This window comes from Seriola dumerili, unplaced genomic scaffold (assembly GCF_002260705.1).
Source record: "Seriola dumerili isolate Sdu_G_001 unplaced genomic scaffold, Sdu_1.0 BDQW01000478.1, whole genome shotgun sequence".
Taxonomy (NCBI): Eukaryota; Metazoa; Chordata; class Actinopteri; order Carangiformes; family Carangidae; genus Seriola; species Seriola dumerili.
In genome coordinates, this window is record NW_019174733.1 from 1,450,017 (window position 1) to 1,468,995 (window position 18,979).

The 18,979-nt window shown below is 42.2% G+C and overlaps 3 protein-coding genes across 3 annotated transcripts; all 3 read right to left on the reverse strand.

Annotated features, from left to right (window-relative positions):
- On the reverse strand, positions 1–4,838 carry wnt8b (Wnt family member 8B). The gene is made up of 6 exons (XM_022763619.1): positions 4,768–4,838; positions 4,027–4,060; positions 2,818–2,956; positions 2,046–2,171; positions 1,792–1,934; positions 1–570 (listed from the first exon to the last, which is right to left on the reverse strand). Exons 1-6 carry the CDS (start codon positions 4,836–4,838, stop codon positions 1–3), a joined length of 1,083 nt encoding a protein of 360 aa, XP_022619340.1.
- Positions 4,839–7,718: 2,880 nt separating this feature from the next.
- Positions 7,719–15,773, reverse strand: LOC111235227 (acyl-CoA desaturase-like). The gene is made up of 6 exons (XM_022763618.1): positions 15,425–15,773; positions 13,693–13,945; positions 12,695–12,825; positions 12,087–12,292; positions 10,619–10,851; positions 7,719–9,311 (listed from the first exon to the last, which is right to left on the reverse strand). Exons 2-6 carry the CDS (start codon positions 13,925–13,927, stop codon positions 9,112–9,114), a joined length of 1,005 nt encoding a protein of 334 aa, XP_022619339.1. The 5' UTR covers positions 13,928–13,945; positions 15,425–15,773; the 3' UTR covers positions 7,719–9,111.
- Positions 15,774–16,647: 874 nt separating this feature from the next.
- trmt2b (tRNA methyltransferase 2 homolog B) lies at positions 16,648–18,920 on the reverse strand. The gene is made up of 2 exons (XM_022763729.1): positions 17,950–18,920; positions 16,648–17,527 (listed from the first exon to the last, which is right to left on the reverse strand). Exons 1-2 carry the CDS (start codon positions 18,814–18,816, stop codon positions 16,907–16,909), a joined length of 1,488 nt encoding a protein of 495 aa, XP_022619450.1. The 5' UTR covers positions 18,817–18,920; the 3' UTR covers positions 16,648–16,906.
- Between the last annotated feature and the right edge of the window lie 59 nt (positions 18,921–18,979).

Genomic DNA, 18,979 nt, shown 5'->3' on the forward strand with positions numbered 1-18,979 from the left:
TCAGTGCTTCTTCCTCAGCCTGAGGGTCTTTCGGCGGCTGCCGGCACTCTCATTCCTTCCCCTCTGACCTCCTTTCTTTACGCAGAAGTACTTGGTCACTGTCTTTCTGCACTGCTCACACTTCACCGCGCAGCACCAGTGGAATTTACAGTTACAGCTGGACACCATCTCGGCTTTGCGCTCCTCCACAGCCAGCCCGCACTCTCCGCACAGCCTCTTGCAGCTCCGCTTCTCCCATTTGCTCAGGTTCTTGCCCTTCTTGAGGCACTCGCGGCCCTCTGTGCCTGGCAAGCCCAGAGTGCGGTTTTCCAGGCAGTAGTCAGGGGAGTCTTCGAGGTGGACCAGCTCCTTCCGAGAGATGGAGCTAAAGGTCTCAGCGATAGCCCCCCGGCTGGCCGCGCTGTTCCCCGCTCCCCGGAGGAGATCCACTTTCAAAGCCCTGTGGTACTTCTCCTTCAAGTAGTTGCCCACCTCCCTGAACTCTGGGAGCTGCAGCCAGCAGGTCTGAGTGGTGCAGCTTCCTGACACGCCGTGGCACTTACATGTCCTCTGCATGGTCCCCTTCACAGCCTGGAGAGGCAAAGAGAGAAGATTCACTTTACTTTACAACAATGTTGAAGAATTTTATGTTTTTCTCCTGGTTTCATATGAAAAACAGGGGCAAAATATAAAGAAATAGATGCTGTGGCTGTGAGTATGCACGCGTACATATGTCTATAGGTATAAATGTGTGTGTAAAAGACAGGATGTCCATTGTCTCTTGACTGATGTGTTGTCAAATTAACCGATTGTATTCTCAAAGTTTTCCAGTTTAGTAAAAAAAAAGGGATGAATACACTGAAAGGAAGAAATGATAGCTTCAAGGTCCATTGCTGAGTTTCTTTGTCGTCCTCAGTGTTTCCTGACTTTACCCGACACAAAACAGCTGTCGGTTGAAAAGGAACGTTTTCTTTTCGTGAGGGAGGGGATGAACTCTCTGTTGAGGTGAGGCTGAATCAAAGTTTCACATTGAGTCCTATTGTCCCCTCAGAAGAAATAGGAGTATTTATTTAGCATGTTCATTATCAACATGTTTTCTAGTGTGAGAAGACCCAATGGAGAGTCCCATTGAGTGGAGAAATGAAAAAGGAGTTTTTCTCTCTTTCTGTCCCCATTTTTTTCTGTTACAATGATGCTCCAGGTGCCATGGGGATCCTAGGGCCCAACAGGAGGGAGCAAAGGCACCGTAAACAAAGAGCACTTCAGCTGCACGCCTGTGGTCCCCTCAGACTCCCTCAGGGCCAAACAAAGACCAACATAAATGTGGGATCCTTATTGCAAGAATAAAACTAAACACTTATTTTAAAAAGCAGTATAATACAGAATGCTGTGCAATGTCTGGCTCCCCAGGATCTCTAATTAAGCTTGCACCAGTGATCCTGAGATTCTTGAGTTGAGGTATTGTCATTAGGGGCATTCAGCACTGGTAAATAGGCCCTTCTGGTACACCGAACACACTGTTATTATTGGGGACGAGTGGCACCTCACTTACAGCGAAGTGAAAGGGATGCTTGGGTGGCACACTCAGTGTAATTCTGAGCAGAGAAAAATTATTCAAAAGGTGCTTTACACAGTGTAATCAGTTGGAGGGCCGGGAGAGATTCCCAAAAATTTCAACCAAGGCGCCAACCAGTTTCAATACTGTATGGTTTAAATCAAGGCATTAACATGTCATAATTGTCCTACATCTTGTTCTAGGGGTCCATCTCTCACTGCCAAGTTGATGGAGTGATTTAAAAGCACCTACTGTACCTTGCGCCCAGCCTCGTTATTGTGGAGATTCATGGCTGCTCGTGCATCCTGCCCAGTCTCCAAGGCATCGACAAACTGTTTGGAGATGGCCTCTCCAAAGCCAACGTTGTCACTGCAGCCGCCCCAGAGCCAACCGTGACCCCCTAGGAGAAAGTAAAAGAATATGATCATCTGCGCTATTTCAGTGCAATTCAAAAACTGACGCGTCAGCTCTGCTGTGGGTATTTGTGTACAGATCTGCGCATATCTCGTACCTCGTTGTCCGTTTCTGCTGTCGTCACAGCCACAGTTGTCAAAGTCTCCGAGGCTGCAGTTCCTGGTTAAAGTGTACATGACTCCAGCGGAGCTGATGGCGTGAACAAATGCTGTCTCCCGATTTGCTGTCAACAGAGAGACTCATTAACTACCACACAGAACACTCATCGTAGGTTAGAAATGTTGTACATCATATTACAATCTCCTCCTCTCAGTAAGTTGAATTACCTGCACTGGGGCTTTTCTCGTATAAAATGGCTCGAAAAATGTTTAATTGATCAGTCAATTTCCTATATTCTGTTCAAGATCTGTAAAACCAGACTCAGCAGTATCTACACTTCTAAACTGTGTCTAAATCAAGCTGACTTTCTATTGCCTAACACATTTGACTCCTTGTCTGGTGAATCTCAGTATATTCTTTCATTAGCTGCAAACAGAGGCAGTGATTCTGGGGGGATGTTGTGAAATGGATTAGTGTGTTTGTTTTGCCTCTAGCGACCATGGCCACTGTAACTATCCCAAAGGGTGATGAATGTTTTAACTAAGCAAACATCTCCATTTCACAAAAGAAAAGAAACCTCCCCTTTCTCCCCAGAGAGATATCACAGAACTTGATACAAACAGAAGCATGCAGTTACAAAATACTTTATTTAAAACATCTTTGGAAATCTATTAGCCACATTTCCCCTCCAGGGCAGGAGTCTGTCTCAGCCTCGCTGCTGTGTGGAGATGTTTGAGCTCGTGTTAGGGCAGTTGGTCGTCTGGACTCACCACTGCGCAGGCTGCTGTGCGTGGACAGCTGCAGAGCTCTCTCGGGGCAGTTCCAGCGGTCCCATGCAAACTGGTATTTGCACTCCTCTATGCCACTCTGAGCTCCTGCTGCCACACTGCTGGAGTAGATCAGGTATGCCTGCAGCAGCAGCAGCAGAGAAAGGGCAAATATTAAACTCAAACCCACATCATGCTTTAAAAAAGGAAATGGTTCTGAAGCATCTGGCATGATTTTATACCCAGATATATCGACCTTAGAAACTGGAAATTATCTTCAGCGAAGATTTACCTGATGCAAAACATGGCAGACAGACTACACACTCACAAATGATGAGAGCACTTCTGGCATTTCTACACTGACTCTGGGTTCACACAATCAAAATTAGGAACCATGATATGAATCAGTGTCAGTCTCTTTTACATTTATATCTTTGCACTAGTGTCACATGTTTTACTCTTCACCTGGAGATAATTCTTTGTCACGTGATTTTCTTGACCAGGATAAAAAGGCCACACTGAAATACTCTCAGTGGATAAAATATAAAAGTCTCTCAACGTTTTAGAGATTGAAATGAAATTTATTGTCATTGTTGTGACGAAAACAATCTGAACTGATTCAAACTGAGCTCTAACTTTATTATACTTTTTTTAAACTCTAGGGAATACAATGAATTGTAGAGCTCTCTTCAACCAGTACGCTCTGTCCTTGGCTTTCGCTCGCCGCTCTGCTGCTTGTTCAGACTGTGTGAATGATAATATAACTAATATGTCTCAAGTGGCCTTTGGGGAGATGGAGTACCACCTCTTTCACAGGGGTCTCGCTCACTAATGATGACCACCCACTACAGCCATGCCTGCCTTCGCCTCTTAACACATTCAACCCGCAGATACACAGAGCTTCTGAATAAGGTCAAGTGTACGGAGGGGGAAAGAAAATCACAAAGGGCCAAGAATATCACTGATATATCATTAGTGCTATTGTTGCATACAACAGGTACCAGAGCTTGTCTGTACACTTGAGTTAACATATCACAAGGACTGAACAGGCCTGCACTGAAGAAGAAGAAGAAGAAGAAGAAGAAGAAGAAGAAGAAGAAGAAGAAGAAGAAGAAGAAAAAAAAAAACACACACACACAGAAACCATGTTTTCTCTCCCTGGCTCTTTTGGGAAAAGGACAGGGAGACAAGATCAAAAGAAAGTTGGCTTACCTTGGGTCCAGTCATCAAGAAATTATTCACTGACCTGGAAAAGGAGACAGCTTATTCACTCAGGGAAGCTCAGTGTCCTTCACAAATTCCTCATTAGTGCGCTTCGTAACATGTTAAACCGTGACACCAGTGGGCATCCAAACCTTAGTGAACAATACTGCTGAGTTTGTTTTAAAAAAAAGTTTCCAGAAATGTAACAGTTGAAGGCCACTGTGGGCAACCTGTGTTTCATTAATTATAATTCTGGGTTGCCAGGTTGTGAAAAATCCCACTGGCTGGTCTCAATCCTTTATCTTTGGAAATAATGCAGTTACAAATGTTGGTAGTCCATTTCTAAATGCTCATGGGTTTCTCATTTTCTAATAAGCCATCCAATCCACTGTTATAACTATTAATGAGTAATTAGTCAATATTTTTAAACCATCCAGTCTGCAGTTATGAGTGTTAATAGGTTGTTCATAAATGAATTTTGGTCCAAATTGTCTGCAGCCCTTCTTTAGAAATAAAAAAACTGAATTTTAACAATCTGGCAACTACTAATGGCTAAAACTGATCTGTAACACATTAGTAAATGATTTTGTAACCATGAATATAGCCATTTGTTACAGCTTATAAACCCTTTATAAAGGCTGCCTTATTAAATTGTGGTACTGGTGTAATTGATTAAACAATCCAGTTGCCAAAGTGTGCACTTAAAAAAGAAAGGAAATTATATAGTATTTCATAATAAATCAAACTTACCAGCAGCAGCACGACCTCATGTGAGCCAGGAGAATGAAAATGTAATAAAAAACCTCCAAATGCATGAACATCCTGACAGGTGAGGGGGGGTGACGGTAACTGTGAGCCCGTCCAAAGCCTGCAGACAGTCTGGAGATGGAGAGGAAACTGAGCTACCAGAGCATCAAACTTCACCAGGGCTTCCAAGATTCAAGGAGGGGGCTCTGAAATGGAGCTGCTCTCGTCCCAACAAGAGATTATCTGCTTAATTAAAGATTTTCCCCCTTCTTACTCTCTTGGCCAATCAGAAGTATTGCACCAAGGAGAGACTGAAATGATCAAAAGGGCACCCTGGGCCTTCAGGGCCGGGCAACGGTAGGTTCCCTGCCTCCATTCAAGAGCGGAGGAAGATCTGTTTAATCCTATAGGGAAAGTGTAACACTGATCCCTTGAATTTCTGCTCAGAGTAAAAAGTTTATTTAAGATATCTAACGCGCAGATGAGTGTTGGGGATTAGTGGAGGATCGTCCTCTGGAGAAGGAATTGTTAGTTTGATAGGAGTGAGAGACAAAAAATAGGCCCATACTGTTTGTTCAAGAGGAAGTAATTCACGGTTGAACAAAAAGTGTGATTGAATCAGTGTTTATCATCCTGAATCTGAATCACAGGGACTGTTACTCAGTCGGAAGACGACAGGCAATAATAATAAACTCCAAAGTGTCATTTGACCATTTCATTTGAAATGGGGTCAAAGTGCTGCATTAAATTTACAAAATCAGCGACATAAACAGTAGCCTACAATTTAAGAGTAATTTATTTCCGCAAAGGAATCAACTGCGTGTGGATACGTGACTGTTTCTCAGCAATATCATCAGGGATTCAGTTTCCATTTTGCGCAACTATTGCATGATGATGCGATGATGTTTTTAGTTTACTAGGCTATTTCATTATATCTGCAGATAAGAAAAAGACACAAAACAGCCTCATTTTCTTTGGTATATGATTTCAAAGGTCTTTGATACACTTATGAGGACATAATAATGAGTCAATAAGTAGTCCTATAGTCCGTAGTGGGTGCGAGTGTTTTGTGGATTTTACTGGAGACATATTAGAGGGTTTCATTTTCTCATTCCCCTGCAACATTTTAATCATCTAAAATTTACCATAAGATGATTTACATTTGTTCAGGTGCGTCTGAGGAGTTAAAAAGACAGAAAATCCTCCCCGTCAGAAAATAAAATGGATTGGCCTGTAGCTATTGATCAGATGTGTGACATTTGCATCACTAATCCAGACGGTCCCTACCTAACACTGGATGAAGGGTTATTCCCCAGTAACCCCGTCTGACCCGTAGGTCCCTTTCCTTTGGCACTGGCAGCCCTTTAGCAATCTTCTTGTGTGCAAATTAGGATTAGAGAAAAGGTGATTTGGAGAGGGGGGTGGGGGGGGGACTTCTGAGGGATGTTTTTGGATTAAGATATAAAGAGGAATGCAAAGTATAAGATGAGACCAAAGAGGGATCCATGCTGTTGTTTTAGCTCTTTTTTTTATTATTATTATCTTAAATAGCTAGACTACGTGCTCTAGATGTGAAAAAAAAAAATAGCGGCACTGGACGGGAGGGAATTGATCAATAATAACAAAGTGGCAGCACAAGTTTGCAAGAGTCAGGCTAAAACTGTCTGACTGAGCACAGCCAAGTGTCTGAGCTCTAACCGGCAGTGTGACCACACTGAGGTGTTACATGCGTGAAGAGGATGGCCTGACAGGCAGCAGCCAATAGACAGAGGGCTGATGTCACTGTCGGGGGCCACAGAGATCAGCACTGGTGGGACCACTTACAGTACATTTGGACCGGCCACAGACTGGTGGCCGCTCTCTGTAGCAGTCTGCAGAGATTTTCTGCCAAAACCACCAACTGCAACAAACAAAAACACATTTACCACTTTCCCACAGAACAAAAGGACGATGCACTGCGTTGGCTGTGTTGACTTGCCATAAAGTGTTTCTCCAGCAGAGGGAGCAAAGTGCACAGAGCTTTCAAATGGTAAAAAAGATGTGTTGATAACAAACACTGAAGTCTTTTTATAGGGGATTCTGTTTTTTTGCTCACCCACCTCTGACCAAATCAGGCTCATATAGTGGGAGTTAGCAGAAATTTGCACAAGGGCAGTTCAAGAGGCCTCGCACACTGTGACGGTCCATCTGACCACCTCGCTGCCACCATCAGGACGTGACCACAGTGATAACTAAAAAAGATTTCAAGGGCCTCCTGTTTCTACATTTAAGTCTGCAGAAGTGGACACACAAAGCTGCAAGTACTGTACTGTATCTGCCCTCTAGGAATCCTCAAGGAATGTATCTGCAAATATTTTAAATATGTACATTGCTTTCACAAGTTCAACCATCTCACAGCATTGTTAGATGGAGGTGAGACAAGTAAGCAAAGCATGAAGAGCAGTGGCAGATCCCAATCAGGACAGGCATGTAGACAAGAGGCTGTCAATTAACAAGTACAAGATATCCAAAAAGGAATTGGAGATGCTGGAGTTGCTGTGGCTCCACATACGTCAGCAGTAAGATGAAGATAATAACATCCAGATTATTAAACCCTGGTTGGACCAGCTCATTAGGGAATCAGTATAGAAATCCATGTTGTACAGACAGACGGACATTAGCTATCAGTAAATGTCAAATACCATTTGTCACTATGCAGCGCTATGGGCAAACAGCTTTTCAGATGATGAATTTAGCTTTTTTTTTTTTGGACATTTCACATATGAAATATATTTTTCATACGGATCTTTATTTTCTTTGTGCTGTCACATAATTTCTGAAAATACTGTACATCACAGTTTAGTTTGTCAATATAGGTTTCTTTATAGTATAGTTAGTATAATAATAGTTCATTATCATTAGTGGTGTTATTAATGTTGTATCTAGAAGCCACTGATGAAGAATGTAACAAAAGGTACGATCATATTTTTTATTCAGCATACGAATAAGGAGTATTACAGAATTTCAACAAAAACAGCAAAACATACTTTGTCACAAGTAGAAAATTTGGTTTATTTACGGTACATACTGTGGGCAAAAACATTCTTTGAAAAAATGTGCCATTTTTTAAGGCATTCAAAATTCAAGAAGTTAACACTGTAAAAAATTGTTGCTCTGTAAAAGAGGAAGTGTGACAGATATTACAACAGCATCATTAATGATATTATTACAAGTCTGGATCTTGTTTTTCAGAGCAAAAGTATTTGTTTGATTACACAAAAGTTAAATTATATTAAATCTTTTTTTTTTTTTTAGGATTTGTTGAATGGTCCCTCTTTGTCATTATAAATAAGGGAATATAGTTTTTCAAGTTTACCTTAAAAAACAGACACCACACAACTGTGATTAGACAGAAAATTTAAGCCCTAATTTATTTCCATGACTTGCACTTTTTATTATATATATATTTTTTTTTTTTTTAAACAGGTGTGCAACCCCCATAAGGCATTTGGGCAAGAGTCCTGGCGTACGTTTCAATAATATCACACAGCACAAAAGGTAAATGCACCTCCTACACATGCCTTGTTGGCCTTATCTGAGGGAGAGGGAGAGTTTATTTCAAATGAATACAAAATAAATGCAAATAATTCTCTCTTCATATTAAGAGTGAGACATCTGGGTTCTGTGTTCCAGTCCAGAGGCTTCTACATGGGCCTTGAACACAGCAGCATCTGGTTTAGTAAGACTACTAGCTTACCAAAAATAAAGAAAACCTTAGCTTAAAACAGACAAACAAATACCAAGATTAAACTCCACTCCCTGTGGAATGAAACAAAGCACTACTGACAGAAGTTAGAGCGAAAGGCCCTCAGTCTTGCTTGTAGGAAAACCTCACTGTTACGGGTTTCAATAAAGCTTTTAAAGTGCCAAAGACTATTAATAAATAGCACATTAATAAATAAGAGATACAGTAAATTATTCTGTAATTACTGCTTTTACACACCACTCACACAGACCTGTTTGGCTGTCCTACTGCTGCCAAAAAGAGACTTAAATCCCAATTTGCCTTTTCATTGTCTTTGTGCCCGTTTGGTATTATGGTGAAAAAGCTGTGCTTGCACATGTAGCCAAGTCGCTGGCTGTGGCTAATAGTCAGTGAGGACACTTCAAAACTTATAAGAGACCCACACGATTTATGGAAAGGTCTATAACTCTGTAAAGCCAGTATTAATCTCAGGAAGAGGTTTAACTTATAATCAGAAGCTTGGTAATCACCACCCCACCACTGAAATGCTGCTATACCTGTTGCTACGTTCGGTCTTGGTTCGACACGTCGGTATCCCTTGCAGAGTTTGTAGCTAGTGTGACTCAGCCACTTTTGTCGCTGCCGTCACCCGTTCGCTGAATGCGAGCCATGATCAACTCCTTCGACACCTTCTTGCAGTCCTTGGCTAAACCCAGGAAGCACATGAGATCTATAAAGGCAGTGGTGATATTGAACTTCCAGCCAAACTCACTGGTGGCGTAGTCAAAGGGGAATGTGTGATGGTAGTTGTGGAAACCTTCCCCTGAAAGCAGAAAGAAAAAAGAAAAAAATATATGAATACTTGAGAGTTTTGCAGAATGTCAACAAGTTCACAGGCATAACTTGAATGTACAGTAGATATGCATGGCAGAGTGACAAACCAGCTACAGCATGTGACAGATGTTAACTGGAGACTTATTTTTGGATCTGAAAATCTTAAAAAGCTGACTGTCGCATGATGTAATTTAAAAGCTACCAGAATTAGATTTGCTAAATTAGCCCATGTAATCATCATGGCGCTGTGTATTTACAGGTTTTTGTTTTTTTGTTTTTTTTTTCCCCACAATAGAGTGAAAAAAATAATAAAATAAAATTGTGGTTCATGAAAGACACAACAGCTCCAGGAGATACGACAACCATGAATCCCACAAAGAACTGCAGTAACAAACATCCAATCAACATGTTTAAATCTGTAGCCCACACAGTTAATACTGCCGGTAAAGTAACAGGCAGATCTGTAGACGTTGTTGGATAAATTTTGATTTTTTTTCCCCCCAGGGCTTTTTGGGAGAAATTCTAAAACTGCAGTGCAGTGTCTTCTTCCAAAATTACAATGACAAAGCATTCTGAATATGAATGACTTTTGACGTCAACATCAGAAACTTTAAAATGGGAATTCAATTGAAAAATGCTTCTAAAAACAAGCTACAGTTTTTACTTCTCCATTTACTGTTTGTTTACTCCACCTCCTACTATGAACGAGGGAGTAACAACAAAACCAAGTAACATGACACAATAAATGAGAATTAAAAAAGGTGAAAAGAACTTCAGAACAAAATTGTTTCCAGTACCCCCCTTTGTTCTCACCATGCATTCTTATGCAATCTTTAGTTAGCTTGTGAATTTCGCTCTGTTTTGCAGCCAACAATGCTCAGTGCTGTTTGCAGCATCACACCCCCGTGGTGTCAGCCACCACAAATAAAGTCTTGACTCATCAGAAACAAATCTACCAAAAATAACAACAACATCCAACTCTAAAAACAGTGGCTAAATACACAGCTTCAGTACGGACCACCTCTTAATTTAAAAGCTAAAACTGTCACAGCCGGGACAAAACAAACATCAGGATTAGCAGGCTGCCCCACTACACATGCCAGGATAAAAATCAGCTTTGAGAGAGGCCCCACTGTGGTTGACTTGACAAGACGAGCTTTCAACAAGTGATGAAAAGATAATTGAAATATCCCTCAGGCGCACAAAGACACAAAAATGCTTATGTGGTCACAGGACAATATAGGCACATTACTGTAGGACAAATGATAGTGAATAATCAACATGGCATTTCCTTACCTATGGCACTGAAAGCAACCATTGGGTTTTCCCTCGGGTTAATGGTCTTGTCATAAGGCCTGTTGCCCCATATATGTGCAGCGCTGTTGACCAGCCAGGTGGCGTTGAGCACCACGGCGTATCTCAGGAGCCCGGGGACGAAGTATGCTACAGCCAAGGATTCACCCCAGAAGTACCAGGGCACCAAGGTGGGCACGAGGAAGCAAAGGATCAAGACAGAGAGCTTGTAGTGCCTGAAAATGAAAGAACAAAGATCCACTCTCACTTAATTCAATCTGAGACTAAATCAGAGTTAGATTTACCACCGAAGCCACTGTTATTCCTGCAACAACCAGTCAAGTTGCAGGAAATATGGTCACAATCTCCCCTTTCTGGTCCTCAGTTACAGTGCTGATAATGGCCAGAAAAGTGTTTTTGCTGAACATTATGATGTCACTGTGGAGGTTGCCCTTTGACCTTTTGGATGTAGAATGTCATCATTTTATCCTGTTGAACATTTGTGGGGAATTTTGTCAAAATTAGCATATGAACTCTTTAGTTGTGGGCAAAATTGTGTTTTGCGAGATCACAGTGAAATTGACCTTTGACCACCAAATTCTACTCAGTTCATACTTAAGTCCAAGTGAACGTTTGTGCAAAGTTTGAAGCAATTCCCTCCAGGCGTTCCTGAGATATCACGTTCACAAGAGTTGGACGGACGGAGAGCGATTATCTCCAGACAATTTGCACATGAGTTCACTGTACACAGTTGGCGGGGCCTTCTGATTGGCTCGCTCTTTGCCAGTGTTAATCCCCTTTTGCCTGAGACCACAAACGAAAATCTGGGACTACTTCCAGAAGAGTAGAAACCCTGCATGGGCACGCTGTGATTCAGCTCTTGAGTGAAAAAAACCCTTATCAGTAGATCTGTCACTAAGTGTTGTCATGGTCACTGCGACCCAGACTACCACATCCTGTACAGCTTGAGCCTGTGGGGAAGTGGCTTTTAATGATGAGACAGAGAGCTACAAACAAACGGAACTATTCTGCATTACCAATAATCAGCGGCAACAAGTGGTTTTATTTTCATAACTTAAACCACAAATGAGTTATTAAATATTAAAAAGGAGTGTCCACATGAAAAATCCCGGCAGTTTTTGCACACGTTTGTGTAAGTGTTTTTAAAAAATAAAATTAAAAAATGTATACTACCTATATGATGCCTTTCTTCAATAGGCATAATATAGGAGGTATTAATTTTTGAGTTCAATAAAAATGTCAACATAATCCAGATGGCCAAAAAAAACAAAAAAAAACAAAAAAAAACATTTATCTTACGCAAAGTAGCTGCACAGGATGCAAGATTATTGTGAAACAATAATGAAGTACCAGACCTTGTGAATCCAGTACATCTCAGCAATGACAGCATCTGATTACATGTGGACTCTCACTGTGTCTGACTAGGATGTTTAATGTAATGTTTGCTCACCGTCTCTGAAACATAACCACTTTATCTGCCCTCAGGTCCGCCAGCTCCAGTTTCTTTCCCTTTTCGATGACGTCGGGGTGTTTGCGAACCAGCAGCCAACCGATGTGGGCGAAGAAGAACCCCCGTGTGGCATTGTGGGGGTCTGCGTCTGTCTCGGAGTACTTGTGGTGGACACGGTGGTCCCTCGCCCACTCATATACGTCGTTCTGCTCACGCAGAGACAGGCAGAGAAAGAGAGGATTACCCATAGAAATGCATGGAAGTTCGAGATCATCAGATTAAGGTCAGGCATCATGTGGTAACAAAACAATAGATGCACATCACTCAGATTACATAATTTTACTGAAATCATACAGTTGTCTGAAAACTATACCTTGTCACTTTATTTTTTGATAGTTAATCTGATGAATATTAAGCATTAAGATAGCTGTAAGATCCCTTCCTGGCATGTTTTATGACATGTAAAACTGTATGTTTAAATTAGTGAAACTTTCACTCCCTTCAAAAGATGAATGTAAAACAGCCTTCTGGTGTCAAAAACCTGCACATACATCAATCTGCAAGATAAAACTGATGGAATATTTCCTCTTTTTTTCCCCCTGTGTTACCTGAAAGGCCATTGAGTTGGCGAGAGCAAGGAAGACTCGCAGGGGAAAAGAAGCCTTATAGGATCTGTGGCTCCATAATCTGTGTGCACCAGCAGTCACACCGAGGGCACTGATGAGGTAGCACACTGCAGCTGGAAGGAAGAGAGGTGGAAAGGACAGACATCTTAGGGGAAACTGTCACACCTACACTGAGATTAATTTTACACCCCTGAGAGCGGAGTCACTGGGACACCGTGTTCTTTCCATTACACCCAGGCCTCTTTGTTCAGAGAAAAGTCATCTATGTTGGGAGATGGGACGGTGGGAGCACGCAGGTCTGCCCTCACAATTTTGTTGTTCTAAAACTGCTGAATGTGTTTCTATGTGAAGCCCAGACAAGACTACCCAGGATTTGAGAACCGGGGGCTTCTGACTGGCAAAGAGCATTCTGTTGTGGTGCCACACAGCTCACAATGGGATGTCTATGGGAATGGTGATTGTGCTTTGTCTTCCCCAGTGAAATAATATGCAGCTCAGCATTGCAAAGAGAGGGGAAAATTATGCAGTGCCAGAGTGGAAACAAAGTTGAGACTGTTCAGGAATTCGAGTCATGCCTCAATAGTCTATATAAACATATATCTATAGGCCACAAATACTAATTATTCAGCAAACAGTATGGCTACTACCACTGAAATTCAAATACTTATGATTTGGGACAGTCCAACAAGTCCAAATAGTTCACAATCAGCCACAGGTTTGAGCTCATAAAAGTAGGGACAAAATAGATCTGGAGGCTTATACAAGCATGGATGTGTGTAACAAATTACAGACCATAGTGACTCATTCTCCATTATTCCCATTGGCATGACCCCTCAGGCTGCATGTACAGTAGTTAGCAACGATCACACAACATCAGCACATTCTGTTCTCTGACTGTGGCATTTGCAAGCAGGAAAAAAAAACCAACCAACTGCCGCAGGGACCCTGCCTGCCACACAGTGTTTACCAAAAATACTTACTCCATGCAAGAGTTAAAGCCGATGCGCAGGGAATGACAATCAGTCCATAAAGCGCACCGGTATGTAGGAGGGTCATCAGTATGATATTTCTCCACACCAGCATCCTCGGCGGTTTGGGACCTTCTTTCTCTTTATAAGTGTCGTCAAAAACATCCTCCACCGTCGATGTTTCTGACATGGCATCGCCATTCTGTTGCTTGTCGGCGCGATGACTCCTGGTTTCCGTTTCGGTCATTTTGCTGTGAGGGGGTTTCTGTAACAGCAGTGCGCAGCAGGGAAAAAAAAAAAAAAAGAAAAAAAAAAGAGGAGAAGTTGCTCAGTTGAATGCGCACGGCGGGATGCAGAGAGAGAGAGAGAGAAAGAGAGAGAGAGAGAGAGGGAGAGAGAGAGATACGGCGGCTGGCTGCGTAGTACATGCAGCAGTTCGCGGTTTAACATCACAGCTGAAGCGTCGTGATCGAAATAGTGTTAAAGACATGCCAGTCTTGTTCTAATGGCATATCGAGCTGGTTGATAATTCCACAGGCCTATAAGCTCTTAATGTCTTACTGTTTCTAAACAGTACACAGTAGTAGTTATACAACTTCCCACTATACTGATTCTTATCGTCATATCCCATGGTCATGATGTGCCGCTGTAGTGTGGGACTCTGTCACTTAAGTTTGACTAGATACAACATTTCACCACCAACACTTGTTATACTGTCGTGCTGATTCTCAGTGGTCAAGGCTAGATTACAAACTGGGCTAGTGGGGCATCTGTCCAGGGCCAGCAGATCCTCTGTGGCCCCTCACTCTTTATCATTGGTTCTCATAATGTAATCAGCTGCAACTTCATTAGAAATTTGCATTACTATGTTACCACTTCTTTGTCCTCCATCTTGTAGAGGGACCCAAAGTATACTTTTCAGATCTTAACTGTTTTAGATTATTTTGTTTTTTGTTGTATTTGTTGAAAAGTGTTAAATTGCTTCCATTCATTTCTGTCAGTAGTAATTTACACACAGAAATCTGACCGTTGTAAGGCTGCAAGCGACAATTATTTTCATTATCCATACTATTATTTTTTTTTTCTTTAATAAGCAATGTTTAGCCTATAAAATGTCAGAAAAGAGATTAAATGCCTTTTATTATTCCCTGAAACATTAAGTTGGCATATTCAAACAGCTTTTATTGACCAACCAACAGTCAAAAAAAAAACCTAAAGCTGCTGAATTTACTATCATATAAAACGTGGAAAACTAGACAATATTAATCTATGAGAAGCTGGTACTGGTGATCTTTTTGGCGTTTTTGCTTAGAAAAAAATGCAAACTATGTCATAAAGATTGTTGCCACTTCATTTCCTGTCCCTGGTTGGTTTCTGTGTGCTTGAGGAAATAATGAAACTACTACTACTCTAGGGTTCAATAGGGGCCCAACTGATTTTTTTCACCGAGGCCCGCTAGGCGGTTAATCCGGCCATGTTAGCATCCACAGGTACTGTGCAAAACGGTGATGTATGTAGCATGTAGGCTAGCTACCTCACAGCAGCTGTATACTAACACACACAGCACGACTCGACATTAATCGGTATGTGGCAGCGGCAGAGCAGTTTTTCATGTGCCATACACCGGCAGAACAGCAGGGACGCCACTTTATAATTCGTATACGACACTCGGCGTCTCTCTAAAAATGTCCATTCAGATTCTTTTGATTTGAAACAGCTGCTTACCATGGCTGAGCCTACTCACCGTGTGCTCTCCGACCGCGTTTCCTTACAGAGGAAGCTACCAAAGCTCCAGGGGATCCGGGTGCATGTGAGCTGTAGATAAAGATGAAAAAAGAAGGGAAGACGCGGCGTGCCGATCCCCGGTTTCTGGAGTCCTCTTAATGTCTCTTCCGATGCCGTTTTAAAGCAGCTGGTCGATGGGGAAATTGATGCCACCGTCTCTGAATGCCCCATTGGCTGTTTCCTTAACTGATGTTTACCGCCCTCCCTTTTTTTCAAACATCAGAAAGTCTGATCTGTATGCGATTCTTAATCTGATGAAACATTGCAGAAGGTAGTAAACACACAGATCACCTCTCATGACACCATGATGTCATGCGGCACTGACAGTCTCAGTCTAACATGAGGCTGTCAAGATATTTGCATTCATATGACTGCGCCCTTTACCCTGACTGGCATGAAACTCATCTCCAAACAAGTGCAGACAATGTGGAGTTCAAATCCAAATCTGCTGTTCTACAATCTTCAATTACCAATTTCAAGACAAGTCTAGTCTGGCATGGTTGTGAACAGCTGCCAAAATATCCCAACTGTGTTCAGTTAGAGTGCAACTTTCCAGTAGAATACATTAAAATTATTTTCCTCAAATGTTGAAACCAGCAACCACAATAGGTGGGAGTTTATGTGAAACTTTTTTGTTATGATGTGATAGCTAAATATAACAATTTTGATTTCACTGTCTCAAGCACATGATACCACAGAGATGTACCGCTGACTGATATGAACCCCAGCACAGTTGTTGGCAGTTGTTGTGGGGATAAAAAAGTTCATTTCCCTGTTTCACTGCTTCTAGCAAAGCCTAGATGATCTTGTGCATAAAGCATGATCATCCCATTACTTCACTCAGGAGATAAAACAACATCCGATCTTTGACCCATGTCCCAATATATGACCCCACATAAACGGTGGTAACCTCTCAGCAACAAAACTGTACCACTCATACTGTACAAAGATTATTTTATGACCTTTAGTGAACTGGAATGAATGGGATGACTGCACAGAGGTTGTGCAACAGCTGTTTTAGGGCCAATGTTTCCGAGAATGATGGAGCCAAAGAAGTTGTAATGGCACCACCTACTGCACAAGTACGGCTACTGCAGGGCAGACAAAGAAGTAGGGCAACAGGGGATGGGTACAATAAAATGACCAAGCTTAAAGTGTACAAAGACTGTGTAGCAGACTTTATAGACCAAATGATTAATCAAAAAAAAAAATTGACAGACAATAAAAATAATAATTTGTTGCAGCGTTACCACAGAGGAGGTGTAATCATGAAACTAAGTGAAAACATCTGTGTGGGTGTAAGATTATTGTAGGTGGTTACAATCATTTCCATTATCATCTAACATATGTACATCATTATTCAACTTTGTTGCTTAGCTTTCCTAAGCAACTAGCATTGTTGGTGAAGGGTTAAAGCATACCTCTAAACACAAAACATCTGCTACCTCTCAAAAAGTAGCACCAGTTCACAGTGAGGAGTATGTGGGAACATGTCCACAGGCACAGCCAGCGTTGGAGAGAATGCCTCTCCTGAGAGTTTTTTCGGCAGGTCGGGTTCACAACAAAGCTGTCTGAAGTTTCTCATAGCCTCTCCATCTGGTTTACAGGAAACATAGACCAGCCGGCGGATAGAAGGTTGGTTTCGTAAAGCTCGGACCACTCTGTAGTGCAGGCCAGCCCGAGCAGGGTTTACCACAGCTGTAAGGCCTCCAGCTGCAGAGCTCAGCTGAGACATGAGGCCAGGAAGCACCACCTCTGCCTTCCCAGGGATAAACTCGCAATTCAGTACATTGTTGAGTGCTGCATTGTGTCTTGCATCTTCCACTGCTTGTTCTATGAGCTCTATACCAATAATTCTGTCCACTCTGGGGGATATAGTAATGCCAATAGCACCAGTCCCGCAGCATACATCTAGAAGAGTACCACCGACTCTTGCTTGTCCATCACCTTTCTCAGCGTTTGGGACACAAAGGTCTCTCACTGTGCCATAGAGCACCTCAGCAGCAGCCTGGTTCACCTGGAAAAAGGAATCAGCAGAGATGCGGAACTTGAAGCCCAGGACCTGTGAATGACAAAACAACTTAGGAACAGACACTGAAAGACAAACATAATGTAGGCATACATGGATTTTGTGCTACCTGCTCCTCTCTGTCTATTATCATCATAAATTCAACACTAATAGGGACAATAAACAATTTTACATTAAGAAGTCATGTGAAACAGACTGAAATGGGCATATGTAAGTACTGCTGACATTTTACAATCTAAATTACCACATTTTTTTCTGTATATCAGATGATATAAGCTACAAAAAAATGTCATATTGTTCCAGTTTATTTTTAACTGCTGATAATTGACTGATTTTGATTAAACTTTCTTCCAATCTCAATTTCTAGGATTAGGAAGTACAATGCCAAAATGTCAAGGCTGTATAGTATGCTATGTGAAGTCCTTTAGAGATTCTCTGTAATTTTACCCCATTACCTCCTCGTATATATGTGGCTGACCATGCAGGAGCTGGTAGGGGGATTCCTCATGACTGCAGCGAGTCATGCTGCTCTCCTGGAAGAACAGTGAGTCCAACTGACAAACTGATCCAGGACCCCGTATGAAGTAATCCACCAGGTCAGCCTTATGGATGGCCACCTCATCTGGGGTTAGTGTCTGTGGATGAAAGTACACTATAGCCATGGTGCGGCCCTCTGTGTTGGTCCTCACTGTGACCTCTCTCCAGTGACCCCCAGTGTGGAACAGCAGGCAGGGCTCCAGGGAAGAGCGGCGGATGAAGTCCTGATAGCATCTGGCCACCAGTTTGTGCTTCTCCGGCATGTTGAGCAGGTGGTCTCCGTTGACGCAGACAATGTTTCTTCCCTTGCCAGTGCCCACGTAAAATCCAACTGTCTTTGGATTTCCATCTACTCCTTTGTTGACAGAAAACGTAGACTTGTTGCGGTAGCCATCCCTAACTGGGGATGGCAGAATAGGAAGGACAGGGAAGCTGAGTTTACCTTTCACAGGTGATGAGGATTGTGATTGGTAGCCACCTGCAAGATGCCCAGAGAGCTGAGACAGTATCCTTTCCTGATGATTTTGCTTGAGCTCAAGTTGCTCATCATAGCTCAGCCTACACAGAGGGGTTACTGCATCAACTAGCCTTTCCTCCCATGGCAGATGATCAGTCCAGGCAGGTTTCTTGTGACTTTTTCCCCACCGTTTCTTGGACGGTGGTTTCCCTTGGTCCGCTAAAATAGTGTCATTAGTTGAAAACAACAGACAGGTTTTCCTAAAAGAATCCCAAATCTTGCGTTTGACAAACAGGACTGACCTACTGCATGTAGTTGCCAAAGCCATTTAGACTGCCAAAGAAGTGGCTAAAAATGTATAATTAACCGCACTGACTTTAAATATCAGAGTTTACAGCGTATTTTTCAGTCTGGTGTTAATGGAGCGCATGCTGAAGGTTCAAGTCAACTGTTATGACGTATAATTAATAAGTCAGCCGTCTTCTCTACGT

Excerpts from the sequence above, each read along its gene's own strand:
- wnt8b (XM_022763619.1), bottom strand. The coding sequence starts at position 4,838 with ATGTTCATGCATTTGGAGGTTTTTTATTACATTTTCATTCTCCTGGCT. Across the intron at positions 2,172-2,817 it reads GCACAGCAGCCTGCGCAGTG|CAAATCGGGAGACAGCATTT; the intron begins GTGAGTCCAGAC and ends CTCTGTTGACAG. Across the intron at positions 1,935-2,045 it reads CAGCAGAAACGGACAACGAG|GGGGTCACGGTTGGCTCTGG; the intron begins GTACGAGATATG and ends ACTTTCTCCTAG.
- LOC111235227 (XM_022763618.1), bottom strand. The coding sequence starts at position 13,927 with ATGACCGAAACGGAAACCAGGAGTCATCGCGCCGACAAGCAACAGAAT. Across the intron at positions 12,826-13,692 it reads GGCTTTAACTCTTGCATGGA|CTGCAGTGTGCTACCTCATC; the intron begins GTAAGTATTTTT and ends TCTTCCTTCCAG. Across the intron at positions 12,293-12,694 it reads CCAACTCAATGGCCTTTCAG|AACGACGTATATGAGTGGGC; the intron begins GTAACACAGGGG and ends CTGCGTGAGCAG.
- trmt2b (XM_022763729.1), bottom strand. The coding sequence starts at position 18,816 with ATGGCTTTGGCAACTACATGCAGTAGGTCAGTCCTGTTTGTCAAACGC. Across the intron at positions 17,528-17,949 it reads AGCCACATATATACGAGGAG|GTCCTGGGCTTCAAGTTCCG; the intron begins GTAATGGGGTAA and ends TGTCATTCACAG.